Source organism: Hemiscyllium ocellatum, chromosome 25 (assembly GCF_020745735.1).
Source record: "Hemiscyllium ocellatum isolate sHemOce1 chromosome 25, sHemOce1.pat.X.cur, whole genome shotgun sequence".
NCBI classification, from domain to species: domain Eukaryota; kingdom Metazoa; phylum Chordata; class Chondrichthyes; order Orectolobiformes; family Hemiscylliidae; genus Hemiscyllium; species Hemiscyllium ocellatum.
This window is the reverse complement of record NC_083425.1, coordinates 46,186,703-46,203,888: the sequence shown is the minus strand read 5'-3', so window position 1 is coordinate 46,203,888 and position 17,186 is coordinate 46,186,703. Positions and strand designations below refer to the sequence as shown.

The 17,186-nt window shown below is 42.9% G+C and overlaps 1 protein-coding gene across 1 annotated transcript in view; it reads right to left on the bottom strand.

Annotated features, from left to right (window-relative positions):
- LOC132827854 (growth arrest-specific protein 7-like) overlaps positions 1-17,186 on the bottom strand; it is a 459,456-nt gene that overhangs the window by 130,711 nt on the left and 311,559 nt on the right. Inside the window, exons 4-5 of the mRNA XM_060844608.1 lie at positions 7,384-7,469; positions 1,974-2,027 (exon numbers count right to left, since the gene is read on the bottom strand). Of these exons, the coding sequence (XP_060700591.1) occupies positions 1,974-2,027; positions 7,384-7,469 (140 nt within the window). The remainder of the gene's footprint in view (positions 1-1,973; positions 2,028-7,383; positions 7,470-17,186) is intronic.

Genomic DNA, 17,186 nt, shown 5'->3' with positions numbered 1-17,186 from the left:
TCTGTGGAAATAGTTAGACGAGTAATTGGAACTATGCACTAAGTTATCAAGTAGACAAAATCTTGGCCTTACTATGTAGGGGAGAGCTTAAAGCATAACTACACTAATGGCCTGTTGCATGTATATTCCCATTTGGAAAGAGATTTTTATTTTTGATCCTGAAGACATAGTTCAATGAAGTGTGGAAACTGAATTCAGTATAACAGAAAGGGGGCCCACTTGCAGTTATATTTATTGGTTGCCCATCTTGAATTACGTAGGGTTTGAAAAGGGCTGTTCTTGGTGCTGTGGTTTCAGTGGCGTACAAACCCTAATGGTAACAGCAGCTTGACAAGTCACCCACATTAAATTGATTGAAGCTGCATATATTTCATCAGCTCACAGATCTGCCCCTCAAGTGTCATGGCACATGAATGTGCAGTGTTTAAATACACAAATGGTAGATGTTGCTGCAATGGGGTGCTAGTGGCTTAATTTTCTTTCATACTCTGGGCTGACTCTCCAGGGCAGGTGTGAGGGCATGCTACAATGTCAGAGATGCTAATTCTCAGAGGCCTGGCCTGCTCTTTCTGGGATGGATGTAAAAGAAACCCTATGACACTCTGTAGTTCTCTCCTATACTCAGAATCACTATAATAGATTAGCCAGTCACGATTACATGGCTGACTGTGAGAACTTACTGTGCACAAGTCATCTCCTATTTCCTACATTGTTACATTGACTAAACTGCAAAACAAAGGTATGCTTTTAAACAATGCTTGGGGATGTTTTGAAGTATAAATATCAATAATTCTCCTTTTCCTTCCACACCAAAATTTAAGATAGGGAGTTGCCAGCTCCCAAACAAAATTGAACCATGGCATGAGTGCTTAGAGAAAAGTGGCGTTGCTTAAAAAAGCAACACACAACACCTTAAAATCCCCTCATGAAGTGATCTTGTCAGAGGTGGTCTCCAAAGTGGAGTCAAGTTGGCAGCAGAGTAGCAGCACAGCATGCGGTCTCCTGAGCAGGGTGGGCTGCGCTGCCAAGATTGGCCCAGCGCAGGCTTTTGGTGGCGGCGTTGTTGTTGGTTGAGGCAAAAAATAGCAGCCAATAATGGCAACACGGTTCTGTAGCGGCAAAGGGGCTCAAGGCTAAACAACCACTTTGTGCTGGAGATGGTCTCAGGATCGGAGTGAAAGAGCCCAGATCCAGGCCCACATTTTAACAAGGAAGACTGTAATGAACCTTTAACTTTTATTTTTCTAATTTATCCCTAAGACTTTGTTTCTTGGTACAAAGTCGCTGGAGAATGGCGTATCTGTACACTTTTCACTGTACTTCTGTATCCCTGTACTTGAGTACATGTGACAATAAAATCTAATTCTAATTCACTGAAAACTGCGGAGCGCAGAATTGCTTTGTGGCTAAGCTGGGGCAGAGTCTAGCTGGGTGCCACTCATGGGAGTCTGAAACGTTCCTTAAATAGGAGCAAACACTGGCACAAGAACTTGTAGTACCAAAACTACAAGACAGCTTGGGAAGCACATGGTTAATTTACTACAAATAGCATGAAGCACAGCTGCTCACTGCAGGTTTTTGTGCCCCACAGTTCAGAAACTGTAAAACTGAACCAACCCCCCCCCCTCTCTCTCTCTCACATACGGTCTCTCCATTACATACTTCTTTTGGCTTCCCTGTACAATGTATCACCATAATTATTAGGCTATTCAGAGATTGACAAGGGGGGAAATAAAAGAGGGAGTTTGGAAATAAAACGTTTGTCTCCTAAAAGATATGGAAATGGAGTAGACTGTTCTCAGCACTTGTAAATAATGCTGGATTTCCGCTCTTCCCACTCAATTCAGCTCTGTCACCATAGCAACAACAAACCACTGAGATTATTTTAATAACAAGCCTTGCTGTTGATTTTTTTTGGGAGGCGGGGTGGCCTTTCTCCATTCCCCAGCGTATTCTAAAAGCAGCGTACTCACCGTGATGGTGCTTTCTTTATTCTGTCTTCGGGTGGGTGACCCAACGCCTGGACTCTGAGGGACAGAGAAGGAAGTGTCAGTAGTCATCCTGCTCAAGGGAAGGGAAACGGCATAAAAAAAAAAGTCAGGGCTCAACTCTTCAGCTCACTCCAAGCCAGTTCTGATCCAAGCTTTTTCCCAAGTCACTCGCCCTCCCGGCTGGCGACTTGTGACTCAAACTCGTTGGATCTGGTTGGTGAGACAAATGAAGCTTTCAGTGACCGCCTGAAGTGGCCATGGCAAAAGCAAGCGAATCAGTGCACAAATGCCAGTGGGATGTGGGATATTAACTAGAGACACAGGAAATTCTCTCTCCCCACCCCCCCACCTTCCCCATATCTGCACTCTTCAACAATGCCTGGCTTCTTCTGATTAACTGCTTCCCTGCCAAAACCGACACTGTTTCGGAATGAGAGAGCTTTCTATTACGTACACTCATCCAGTGCTTCCCGGTACCCCTACTCTCGATCACAACCAATGTGCAAGGAATGCACTCATCAGCCTTTTCAAAACTATATGCCCCACTCGAAATTATTTAGTGGCTTTGATAAGCTCAATGCACTCAAATAATTAATAGCTTTTTGAGTCAGTTTCAGTTGATTGTGACCTGATGATTTGATACAGCATGCCTGATATCATTCTCACACATCAGTGAATGCACAAATACCAAACCAGTGCTCCCAGTTGCACAGCTTACCTTGCTCTTATTTTTAATAATTCAAAAAAAAAGGTGACAATGGTCAGGACACACTGATCAGTCCCCATCATCTTCTCCAACTATTCAATATAGTCGTAACTTACAGTTATCCTGGAGATGCTACATGTTTGTACATGGAACATCAACTGTAGTCAACTACTTCATCCTGAAGTAAAAAATGAGGTCTGCAGATGCTGGAGATCACAGCTGCAAATGTGTTGCTGGTCAAAGCACAGCAGGCCAGGCAGCATCTCAGGAATAGAGAATTCGACGTTTCGAGCATAAGCCCTTCATCAGGAAGGGCTTTCCTGATGAAGGGCTTATGCTCGAAACGTCGAATTCTCTATTCCTGAGATGCTGCCTGGCCTGCTGTGCTTTGACCAGCAACACATTTGCAGCTACTTCATCCTGAACATTACTAATTCTCCAACCTCCTCAATGCTACAGCTGTTAGATCATACCATCACCTTTGCTTATACTCAACTTCTGAAGCACTGATCAGAAATAAGCAGGGAGCTTCTGATTTAATAACCACTTAGCATTACACTGGGCAGTCTATATTTCTAGTGAGCCATGAAACAAACTTCAGCAACACGTCTCATTTGAGCAATATTCACACTGTTCTGCCAGCAATTGAATGGGGGTTGCAGAAGGGTGAAGTCCCAATGGCAAATGTGTCAGTAACTAGAGGACACTGAGTTAAGATAATTGTTAAAAGACCCAGAGAGAATAACTCACTGCATTAAAACAATTCAATTCTATTGATAATGATCAGGAAGGCATTACCCGAAAGAGAATTGGATTGTACTGAGAGATCACAAAGGAAATTGTAGGACTGTGAGCAAACAGTGGGACAGTGAAACTAATTAAACTTTGTTAATGAGACAGGACAAGTTCTGTGGACCAAATGATATGGAGAAAAGACTTGAATAGGCTGAAGCCACCATCTCTAACACGTGGCAAAGTCTGCAGATCTCACACAGGACTGATCAACAATTGCAGAAGCCATTGAACTGGAGTGGAAACAAGCCACCTTTGATCCCAAGGAACTGCGTAAGAGGAGGAACGTGGTGTCAAAAAATATTCAGTGTTCAGGATCGTTGAGAAGTTATATTGGTACAACATTGGAGAGTATACCAGTCTTGCTAGAACAATAGTTAGCATAACACGCCATCTGTAGACCAAAGATGAGGCAGGAAGGGAAGGAGGAGGACAAGGTAATTTAGTTTTAAATACTGAAACAGGTCTTTGCTGCATTCGAGAAAGCTGACATAACATCCTTTTCCAAACATCATGCTGGCATATATTTTTCTCTGAAATCTGAGATGATGTCCCTTTAAGACATCAATTCAGAGACTCAATTGGAACAGTTTGTAAAGAAGGAGATAAACGTTCCCCTCAGTGGGCCCATTAATGGATTAGCATATAAATAGGCAAATAGAAATCATTATTCTGCTTCTTAAGTGCCTGCTTTGAGTTAAAAAAAAGTACATGGGACTTGAAGAAAGCTGTTATTTGTTATGGCTGTAATGTTGATTTTACGTCTCTTTTGATGCTTTTGAAAGGCAAAGCAGCAGCAGACCAGCTGGCTCTTCCTTGTCTCAAAACCCAATCCTCATTTTTTGGGGTCCCAAAGTGACCACTGCCATGCTATCAACCTTGGCTGGTAGATATAGGCTTTGGTTAAGGGACCAGCAAAACTCAGATTGGAGTTTGAAATGGAACTTGTACAATCAGAAATCATTGGCACAATAATACAACGCCTCCACATTGACAGATTAACTGCACAATGATATGCATTTGTGAGATATATGGAACCACACTTGCACTGCTACTATTTGGAAACTAATGTTTGTGGCATGATGGTTTGAAACACGTTATCCTTGCCAGTAGTTCCCAGATCCAGTTAGAAATACAGGACTGGATTTTAAAGCCCCTCCGTGTGGGGATGGAGGGAGAGGGAATCAAATGCCATTTCCTCCACTTACCTCCCCAACAAGTCCCCACCACAATTTTACACCATTCATGGGCCAATAGAGGTCTTTAAGTGGTCAACTCATGGTCACTTAAAAATGCTCATCGTACCACAGATGGTATTTTCTAGAAACTCACAGGTGTGCAGCCTGGTTATTTTAACCACACACCTACCTAGTAAAGGCAGAGGTGCGCGTTGGGCTCAATGGAAGATGTTCATTATTGATATTTTTGAAATCAGCCTGTTCAGAGGTATCATATACATCTAGAGCACATGGGGCATGAACCCAGGCTTCTTTGTTCAGAGGTAGGGACACTACCACTGTACACAAGAGCCCATCAAAAAGAATTAGTTGCCCAACATTGGGCATGGACCCATGACCCTGAAATTGTGTGTTTAATGGTCTACTGGTGAAGCTAGCTGAGCCTACAGTATTAAAATTAATATTAAATGTATATAGTGAGAGCATTATTGGATTGTTACTTCTGCACACCAGGAATTAATCATTGTTAATTTATTAATTCATGGGATGTATGCACCGTTGGCTGGGCCAGCATTTTGTGACCATCCCTAATCCCTCTATGAACAGAGTGGCCATTTCAGTAGACAGTTAGAACAGTCAACTGTAACTGCCATGGATCTGGAGTCACATGCAGGTATCTTCCCTGTCAAGCACCTTAAAACCCTATATGTTTCACTAACATTCCAATTTCTCATTCTTCTCAAATGAGAATGAGTACTGACCCAAACTACTCAATCACTCCTCATATGACGATGTTTTCATAACCATTATCAACCTAGTGAAGCTTCTCTGGACTGCCCACAATCCTTGTCCATCTTTCCTCACATAAGGGAACCTTACTGTCCAGAGTATTCAATATATGGTCTGAAGTAGTGCCGCATATAATTTTATTATGACCAACCTACTTTGATAGCTTTCTCTTTGATATAAAAAAGTTCACATTCCATTTGCCTTTCCTATTACATGAACTGACACACTAGCTTTTTAAAATTTATAAACAAGGACTCCACATCCCTCTGTGCTGCAGCTTTCTGCAGTCTTTCTCTATTTAAACCATATTTGTCTCTCGTGCCTATCCTCCAGAGTGCATAATCTCACATTTTCCTATACATGTTCCATCTGCCAAGATTTTGCCCACTCACTTTACATTGGGAGGAGCGTGCAGCAGACAGCATCATTGTGAATAACTTGGTCAGAATTGGTATAAAACAGCATTGAGTAGGGCACTGAACGTAATAAAAAGCAGCAGGAATGCAGAGTGCGACATTGGTGCTGTTCAGGATGAGGGAAAGGTAGTGCTGGTAGCATGTGACTTTAAAAAGCCCTAAAGAAGTATCCCTAGAAGTTTGACCATACAATGTCTGCCCACAAGACATTTGAAAATGTTGGTGCACGTATCTTTTGAAAAAGATTCAGTCTCCTTGCTTACTTTGCAGTTTGATTTTATCTCAGCAGTTGTGGTGCATGAACAGATGGGAAACTAGGCTAAAAAGGAGAAAGGAAATGGAAATGGAAAACGACAAAAGGAGTCACAGGGGGAACAACAGAGTTGGCAGAAACATTGCTTCCATTAATAATTCACTGAATGTGCACTGACAACTAATAATATCCACCAATAAACCAATTTCTGCTCTTACATTAATAACTGCTAATAGTAATCCTATAATCCACTAATATATACCTTCAAACTATAGCCAGAATCCCTCTGCTCACTGCAAAGTGTCCACAGACAATACCACAGTGATCAGGCTTCACCTCTCTCATCTCCTAGACTCTAGCTTGGCCTCGGGTTGCTCACTAAAAGGTGACAATTTTCAAATGAGAATACTGCTCAGAATTAATATATACTTGGACACCACATATTAAAAATCAGCCAGTACAGACTGACCTCAAACAAAGATCACAGACAAGCCAACAGCATTGATGCTTGCTGCATTAGCTCAGAGGCCACATGATCTTAAACCGAGCTCAGCAACAGCACTTCCAAACTGTTGAATGAGCTTGAATATGGAGAATGACTGAAATTACTACAGAGGAGGATTGCTAAATCTAATGCCCATTTGGTAAAGAAATAATTTCTGCACACAAAGAATGAAAAACATGGTCCTAATTTCTACAGTTTTTCAATAATAAATTGGCAAAATGCAATGTAAAAAGCCAAACAGTCCAAAGAACTGTTTCAACTGGTTTAAAAGAAACCATTTCTAAGACAAGGACTGCACAATATGTATAATATGACATCTCAGGAATCAAATCAGTAAAGGGGGTTAACAGCCCTCTGAAATGAACAAGTGAGTGCCATCATGAATGGGTCACATACATTGGCAGCAATGCTCATGTCCCATGAAAAAATTTTATTTTTTAATTCTTTAATTTATTTGCTTATAATCCAATTGAATACTATCAAATCATCATGTGCTGTTTTAGGACAGAGCCTCTAATTGAAAAAATTGTAAACCTTTCCTAGACATCCAAAATTGAACAGAACAAAGAGGAGAAGGAAAATAAGCACAAACCTGTACTGAATTGCCTTGGTTTTAGGGACAAAGTTGCCAGGGAGGAAAATAGCTGGTCACACAAATGTTCAGGATTAAATCCTAGCCCAGGCCTGGGAGTTCCATACTTCAGGATCATGACACTTAAATTCCCAAGCTACAGTGGAGGGTGATCAACATACCTGTGGATCACTGCTAGTCTTCCTCAAGGCCATGTGCGAGGTCTCCGAATGATGTGACAAGCTCCCTGATGAGTGAAAGCCATTCACTGTAAATACAAACACAAGCATGTGTGTTAAAAAGGCCAGTCTGATCAAGTTCTAATCTGTGGTGCTATCCAAAAATAAATGTCTTCATGCAAATTTTTGGCATTAATTCACCACTTTTAAAACATTGATTACTTCCATTATATTTGAGATAATGTCCTCAAATACTTCCTCCTAACAAAGCAGTTGCTTTTGCATTGGCAAATGGTAAAGTAACAAAACCGGTGCCAGTGGGTTTGAAGCTCAGCAAAAGGGATGGCTTCCAAAGGCACCTCTGGAGGGGGTAAATTTTTCCCTGAGACACTTGGCCATTCTGCTCGAGATGGAGGAAACATTGGTTCTGGCCAACACACACGCAGCAATTAAAAGCAATCATGATTTGTTGAAATCTGTACTTTGCCCGTGTCAGGTGTGGCTGGGTATTTCTAGTTTTTCAATATTCTTCTCAGTCCATTATATAATCTCTCTCAGACAAGTTGGCTAGAAACCATTGCAGGAAGGATCTAATCAATTGGTGTGCACAGCAGCAGTGAGTCATAATGACATAAGTGGAGTCAAAACTGATAACACACTCTTGATCTTTCATGTGGAATTTATCTGCAAGAAAACAGAGTTTGAACTTGAATCATGAACATATCTTGAGTATGAGAAAAATTCTATTAAATGCTCAATGTTACGTATCTCAAGGTAGAGATTTTACCCTTTCCCATAAAGCTTCAATTCACACATTAGCCATAAATAATAAAAATAATATAGAAGAGGGATTTTGTTATATCAACTTTCTCATTCCATTAGTGCCCTTGTATTTTTCAAGTTAGTGATATGACATAAGTATTTCCCACGATGAGCAATAAAATCGCCCACGCCCACTCTGAAATCAGACCCAATAAGATTTGGGCCGAAATCTGAAAAAGATGTTTACAATCAGTCCTTGCCCTTAATTGGCACCCTTGCAAATATTTATTTATCTCCTTACTTTCCTCCCCTTCCTCCCTAAAGATGCTGACTTAGAGTGTGGCTCAGTGGACTGTGTGGGGCAATCACTTAAAGTAGTTCCTGATGCTCCAATATACATAGAGTCATAGAGATGTACAGCATGAAAATAGACCCTTCAGTCCAACCTGTCCATGCCGCCCAGATATCCCAACCCAATCTAGTCCCATCTGTCAGTACCCAGCCCATATCCCTCCAAACCCTTCCTATTCATATACCCATTCAGATGCCTTTTAAATGTTGCAATTGTATCAGACTCCACCACTTCCTTTGGCAGCTCATTCCATACACATACCACCCTGTGTGTGAAAATGTTGCCCCTTAGGTCTCTTTTATATCTTTCCCCTCTCACCCTAACCTATGCCCTCTAGTTCTGGACTCCTCAACCCCAGGGAAAAGACTTTGTCTATTTACCCTATCCATGCCCCTCAATTTTGTAAACATTTATATGGTCACCCCTCAGCCTCCAACACTCCAGGGAAAACAACCCCAGCTTTTTCAGCCTCTCCCTATAGCTGAAATCCTTCAACCCTGGTAATATCCTTGTAAATCTTTTATGAACCCTTTCAAGTTTCACAACATCTTTCCCATAGGAAGGAGACCAGAATTGCACGTAATATTCCAACAGTTCAGTAAGGCGTTCGACAAGGTTCCCCATGGGAGACTGACTAGCAAGGTTATATCTCATACGAATACAGGGAGAACTAGCCATTTGGATACAGAACTGACTCAAAGGTAGAAGACAGAGGGTGGTGGTGGTGGAGAGTTGTTTTTCAAACTGGAGGCCTGTGACCAGTGGAGTGCCACAAGGATCGGTGTTGGGTCCTCTACTTCTTGTCATTTATACAAACTGTTTGGATGTAAGCATAAGAGGTACAGTTAGTGAGTTTGCAGATGGCACCAAAATTGGAGGTGTAATGGACAGTGAAGAGGGTTACCTCAGATTACAACAAAATCTGGACCAGATGGGCCAAAGGGCTGAGAAGTGGCAGATGGAGTTTAATTCAGATAAATGCGAGGTGCTATATTTTGGGGAAAGCAAGTCTTAGCAGGACTTATACACTTAATGGTAAGGGCCTAGGGAGTGTTGCTGAACAAAGAGACCTTGGAGTACAAGTCCATAGCTCCTTGACAGTGGAGTCGCAGGTTGATAGGATAGTGAAGAAGGCATTTGGTTTGCTTTCCTTTATTGGTCAGAGCATTGAGTATAGGAGTTGGGAGTCATGTTGCAGCTGTGGAGTGGAACAACACCACCAGTCTAGCCTGGCTAGGCCAAATAACCAGCTTCTGGGCTATAATGCTTCAGAAATTTGGAGAATGCCCCAGACTTCATAATTTAATTTTAAAAAGTGTAGATGGAAACCAAAGCAATAAACTAGAGGCAACATAGCCAGTGTTACGAGGATAAAAATTACATAAGAGTTATGCAATTAAAAGTAGGGCTTTGGGCAGTGTTGTAGAACAGTGATACCTGAGGGGTTCAGGTACAAAATTCTTTGAATTTTGCATCACATACAGATAGGGTGTCTAAGAAGGCGTGTCGCATACTTGCCTTCACGGCTCAGACCTTTGAGTATTGGAGTTGGAGCATTACATTGAGGTTGTACAAGATGGTGGTAAGGCCTCGTTGGGAATATTTTGTCAAGTTCTAGTTGCCCTGTTTTTGAAGGGCATTATTAATCTCGGCAGGGTTCAGGAGAGATTTACCAGGATGTTGCTGGGAAGGAGGGTTTGAGTTATGCAGAGAGGTTGGATAGGCTTGGATTCTTTTTCACTGGGACATGGGAGATTGAGGAGTGGCTTTATAGAGGTTTATAAAATTGAGTATAGATAAGGTGAATGATACATGACGTTTCTCTCTGGTGGGGAATTTTAAGACTAGAGAGCATATTTTTAAGATGAGGGGAGAAAGATTATAAAAAAAAGACATGAGAGGGCAATTTCTATTTTTCAAACAGCATGTTTCTTGTGTGGAATGAATTTCCAGAGGAAGTGGTGGATGAGGGTACAGTTCAATGTTTGAAAGACATTTACATAAGTACATGACTAAGAAATGAAAACAAACTGCTGGAAAAGCTCAGCAGGTCTGGCAGCGTCTGTGGAGAGAAGTCAGACTTAGAGTTAATGGTACAGGTCAAATGACCCTTCCTCAGAACTAGATGAGTTCATGAATAAAAAAAAGTTGGGAGGGATATGGGCTAAGCGCAGGCAGGTGGGACCAGTTTAGTTTGGGATTGTGGTTGGCATGGACTGGTTGAACTGAAGGGTCTAGATTAGAGTTGCGCTGGAAAAGCATAGCAGGTCAGGCAGCACCCAAGGAGCAGGAAAATCAATGTTTCGGGCAAAAGCCCTTCATCAGGAAAGCTCTTCATCACTTTCGCCTCATTGGACTGAAGAGTCTGTTTCTGTGCAATATGCCTCTGACTCTAAAAGCTTCAGCGTTGCTGCAATTCCTCCTCAACCCTAAAGAATCTTAAATAGAGTACAACATTAAGTGTTTGTTATTTGTGACCTGAAAGATTTAGTCAGTAAGGAATCGGAAAGGAACTGGGTCAGAACACTGGAGAACTGGGGCCATCATGCATTTCAAATTTCTTCCAATGGGAAGTCAAACTTCAAAATTCCATGAGAACAGAGAGATCAAATGCACCTCAAACTTGAACTTTGAATGAGCGGGAGTGTCCTGGGTAATTTATTAACTCATTCCAATTACAAAGCAGTTGCACAGCAGCCACTGGGAGAACAGAAACAAAACTAGAAGTTCATGATTGAAATTAAGACATCCAATTTAAAATCCAGCAAAAATGATCCCCATGATAGATTAAAGAAGCAGAGATATAAAATGGAGCAAAGTGTAGTTACGTAGTGCTGACACTCTAAAGCTTGACCTCGCTTCTTAAGCAGCACATTATACTGGCAAGACAACAAGCTCTCTGTAGTGCTTACTGCAACTGGTCTGTAATCAGTCAGAATCACATTCAACAAGATGGGCCAAAATGTTCATTTCGTAATTTCGAAAAAAGATTCAGCATTTAAAGAAAACATACATGTACCAAGATGTACCAAAATTAGTTTATAGGATTTTATTCCCAAATTAGTCTATTTAAAAAATGTACAACAATCAAGTGCAGATCTGACAGAGCGAAACATTAATTTTTCTCTCCTTAACACAATTTTAATCAACTCTCATATCCATGGAGGCATCGCCTCCAATGTAGGCCTAATTAATTGTAACCAATTTTAGATAAAATTCCATCCATTGGCCAGTTGGTTACCGGAACTACAGATGTCAATCTTTATATATTCAACGTAGAGATTGCTTGAGAAATGGAATCAAGTAACAGAACATGTGACCATACTAGAAACAGACAACCAAAATTAAAAATTTGCTTTGATTTCCAATCCCAAACTTGTTAATTTAGTAGCAAAACAAGTCTAAATGATGGAAATGGAAGTGGATGCAGTGAGTGATCAGGATGTCTTCAGTGTCTTGTTAAACTCCACATTCTAAAGTACAGGACTGACATGACTTCAAAACTATTGCACATTAGAAGGGTCTTAGGCCATAAGGTATAGAAGCAGAAATAGACCATTTGGCCCATCAAGCCACCAAGTTAGTGGACTCGTTGGCTGGGTGGTTAGCAGCTGTGCTTTGCAATGCCAGGGTTATGGGTTCGATTCCAGCCTCCAGGCTACTGTTGGTTTTCCCTAGTCTTGGTGAATTGGCTTATGCCCATGGATGGGATTGGGTGGAGGGATGCTCTTTGGATGGTTAATGTTAGTGGGCGGCACGGTGGCACAGTGGTTAGCACTGTTGCCTCACAGCGCCTGAGACCCGGGTTCAATTCCCGACTCAGGCGACTGACTGTGTGGAGTTTGCACGTTCTCCCCGAGTCTGCGTGGGTTTCCTCCGGGTGCTCTGGTTTCCTCCCACAGTCCAAAGATGTGCGGGTCAGGTGAATTGGCCATGCTAAATTGCCCGTAGTGTTAGGTAAAGGGGTTAATGTAGGGGTATGGGTGGGTTGCGCTTCGGCGGGTCGGTGTGGACTTGTTGGGCCGAAGGGCCTGTTTCCACACTGTAAGTAATCTAAAAAAAGCCTGCTCTACCAGTCGATCATGGCTGGTGTGTTTCTCAAACTCAATCTCCTGTCCTCTCCTCGTAACACATGAACTCTTTACTAATTAAGAACCTCTCTCTCTCGCGGTCTCAAGTCCACTGAATGACTTAGCATCCACAGCATTCTGTGGCAATGATCAGGTTAACCAATTTCTAACTGAAAAAAAATCCTCATTTCAGCTCTAAAGGGCCATCCTGAAAAAGACCTCTTCACCTCCACTCTGTCTTCTGCTAGTCAGCCACTCCTCTACAGTTGCCAGCACCAGCAGTGCAACTTGCCAGCAACAGTGTGCCAGGATTAGTTAATCATTATGTTACCAACAATCAGAGATAACTGGTGACTAACCTCATACAGTTTGCTGCACAAAAGGTTAGAGCAATGAACCTGCACAGAGGCAGTTCTGATCAGAGTTGGTTAACACTGGAAGCAAGCATAAGTGGATCTCTACGTTCACCTGTCTACCTGAGCAGCCCATTGAGGACCACACTGCACAACTCCAGAATTCTAGAGGAAGGATGAGAAAAGATATGGTAAAGATTGCCTCATGCATCTCCCTGAGCAGGAGACTGCAGCTGGCATAGATCCCAAAGTGCCTGTAAGACTCTCTCGAAAAAAGAAATTCAAGGTGTAAGTGGTCACATTGGCGTATGGGTTGTGCACGCCCTCATGGACAGCCAACAGACCAGAGGCGTACAAAGTCTAGGTTGACGTTCTTAGCTATGCCCCTCTACCTAAGAAGATTACATTAGAGATTCCCTACAGTGTGGAAACAGGCCCTTCGGCTCAACAAGTCCATACCGACCCTCCAAAGAGCAACCCACCCAGGTCCATTCCCCCCTGACTAATGCACCTAACACTACAGGCAATTTAGCATGGTCAATTCACCTAACTTGCACATCTTTGACTGTGGGAGGAAACCGGAGCACCTGGAGGAAACCCATGCAGACACAGAGAGAATGTGCAAACTCCACACAGACAGTTGCCCGAGACGGGAATTGAACCCAGGTCCCTGGCGCTGAGAGATAGCGGTGCTAACCACTGAGCCACCATGCCGCCCCACAGACACAGGGAAATTGGTACAGGTTGTGTATTCCTCGAGTGGTCGTGAAGAAGAATATTGCAAACTGGTGTTAACTTTGTTGTCATGACCATTGCATCAGACTTGCCTCGTCAAGGCTACTAATGACTGTCTGATGGTGCTTAATCTCCTTGTGTATGGAAACAGACAAGTAAGACCCACTATTGTATATCCCCTGAATAATCAAGGATAATTTCTATAATGCCCTCCACAATTAAACACAGGAGGTGTTCACATACTGGGGTGTCACGCCTTATACCGAGAGAGTCAGTGAGTTGTGCTGGTCATTTGGCAGAATGCCAGACCAAAGTAAATGTTCTAATGAACAGTCAAATCTGGGGTGCAATTTTCAAGGCATGAAAAGGAAATAATGATGAGGATACTCTGAAGGCTGCATCAACTTTCAGCGTGGCATTCTTGTCCCAGGGGTCTCATCACATTGTGAAGGACTCCTTCTGTAGCTTCTAGGTATTCCAGCAGCCTGGCATGAAGGTTCTTTCCCTGGTGCGGAGGTCTCGTCCTGGCTTCAGAGGCTACTGCCAGGTCTTCCAATGGCCCAGTGTGGAGACCGCCTCTCGGACTGCTGTGGGGGTCTCAGCCAAGTTTTCCCAATGTACTCCAAACCCAGGAACCATTGCTTGAATGTTGATGAACTTTTACTTTTTCTTCTCCTTATTTAGGACTTCTGGCATTGGTTTAGGCCCTGTGTTAAGGTGACTTAAAAATATACGTGACAATAAAATGCTATTCTATTTTTAGAAGTTTTAATATTGATTTCATCTCCTGAGAGATGCTCACCAGTGTTGCTGCGCATGGCGCAGTTCAAACAAAACACTATGCCTCCAATACATTTGGAGTTTGCAAAGAAAAAACAGAGCCAACAGCTCATCCAAAATGCAATTATCTGCAGTCAAACCTTCAGGGCAGAAATCAATCTGATCTACCCTAACAAGTATGCTGTGTGTTGAATATGGTCGATAACAGCTCAAAGAATGAAGAAAAAAAGCAATTTAGTTAAAATTAAATGCAATCCACAATTTTCAAATACTGTACTGAATTACAATGTACATAAATTTACACCCTAAAGTCAAATACTGGTATGGGTGAGAGTGGTCACCATTTTGAAATATCAACTTCAGATGCAAAGTCAGTACAGATCTTAAACTCACACACAGCCTGTATCTGCTGCTTACACTCAATTGTAAGCTACCAGCAAATAAAATGTACGTTTACGTGGGAGCAAAACTGCATCAGACAAGGAATGACAGCACAGAATGTTGTAGCTGAAAGGGAAGTTGGCTTACATGCCAAACATTTGCAACATTTTGGGGACTGGGTGAAAGGAGCATCTCACATGTCATGTCAACTTGTAGTCCAGATGTATGGTAATGTCCAGGAATGGGTAACCATCAATTCATTTATGCTGTACCTGTTGCTTTTTCAGATTCTATTACACGTTCACCTTTCACACTTTTTATTCATTTGTGAGATACAGATGTCATTGGTTGGGCCAGCAATTATTGGCCTTCCCTAGTTGATTTGAGAAGCCACTTTCTTCAACTGAAAGTCATTTAGTGTAAGAAGACCCACTGTTCAGGAGAGTATTTTAGGATTTTTGACCCAGCAACACTGAAGCAATGGCAATATATTTCCATGATGTGGAGGAGCCGGTGCTGGAGGAACTGGGGTGAACAAAGTTAGAAATCACAACACCAGGTTATAGTCGAGCAGGATTTATTTGGAAGCACCAGCATTTGGAGTGCTGCTCCTTCATCAAGTAGCTGTGAAGGAGCAGCGCACTGAAAGCTAGTGCTTCCAAATAAATCCTGTTGGATCTTAACCTGGTGCTGTGAGATTTCTAGCTGAATATATTTTCAGGTCAAATGGCAAGTGACTTGAAGTGGATCTTGCACGCGGTGGTGTCCCCATGTATCTGCTTTCCATCCCTTCTAGATAGAATTGGTCATCAGTTTGGAAGATGATGTTGAAGCAGCCTTGGTGAATTTCTGCAGTGAATCTTGTAGATAGTACACATTGCTGCTACAGAGTGTTGGTGGTGGGGGAGTGAGTGAATGTTTGTGGACACTGTGCCAAACAAGTCGGCTGCTTTGTCCCAGATGGTGAAGCTTCGAGTGTTGTTGGAGCTGCATTCATGCAGAGAAGTGAAAAATATCCCATCACAATCCTGACTTGTGCTTGTAGATGAAGGACAGGCTTTGGAGAATTTAGGATGGGGGTTGCATGGTGTAGGATTCATTGTTACAAGATCAGGTCAGAGGCACAGTAATTCTATGGCTGGCCCAGTCCAGTTTCTGGTCAACAGTAACCACAATAGTGGGGTTATCAGTGATGGGAATGCCTTTAAATCCCAAGGAGCAATAGTTAGATTCTGGAGATGTGCATCGCCTGGCATTTCTGTGGCACAAATCTCACTTAACATTTATCGCCCCAAACTGTAAAAGGTCTTGCTGCACGTGAACATGGACTGCTTTAGTATTTGAGGAGTCACGAATGGTGCTGAATATCAGGCAGTAAACATCTCCACTTCTGACCTTATGTTGGAGGGAGTTCGTTGATGAAGCAGCTGAAAATGGTTAGGCCTAGGACATTAGCCTGAGGAAATCCTGCAGAGATGCCCTGGAGGTGCAATGACTTAAAAACAAGCACAACGATCTTTCTTTGTGCCAGATATGACACCGTCTCGCAGACAGTTTACTCCCAGATTTCCGACTCCAGGTTGGCTCCTTGGTGCCACACTCAGTGAAATGCAGCCTTGACAGAAGGACTATCACTCTCACCTCATCTTTGGAATTCAGCTCCGTTGTCCATGCTTGAACCAATGAAGTCAAGAGGTGAGCGGTCCTGGCGGAACCCAAACTGGGTGTCAATGAGCAGGTGCTACTTGAGAACACTATTGATAACACCTTCCAACATTTTACCGATGATGAAGAGTAGACTGATGGGCAGTAATTGGCCAGGTTGGATTTGTCGAGTAAAACGTGAAGTCTGCAGATGCTGGAGATCAGAGCTGAAAATGTGTTGCTGGTTAAAGCACAGCAGGTCAGGCAGCATCCAAGGAACAGGAAATTCGACGTTTCGGGCCAGAACCCTTCATCAGGAATGAGGAGTGTGTGCCAGGCAGGCTAAGATAAAAGGTAGGGAGGAGGGACTTGGGGGAGGGGCGATGGAGATGTGATAGGTGGAAGGAGGTCAAGGTGAGGGTGATAGGCCGGAGTGGGGTGGGGGCAAAGAGGTCAGGAAGAAGATTGCAGGTTAGGAGGGCGGTGCTGAGTTCGAGGGAATTGACTGAGACAAGGTGGGGGGAGGGGAAATGAGGAAACTGGAGAAATCTGAGTTCATCCCTTGTGGTTGGAGGGTTCCCAGGCGGAAGATGAGGCGCTCTTCCTCCAACCGTCATGTTGTTATGTTCTGGCGATGGAGGAGTCCAAGGACCTGCATGTCCTTGGTGGAGTGGGAGGGAGAGTTAAAGTGTTGAGCCACAGGGTGGTTGGTCCGGGCGTCCCAGAGGT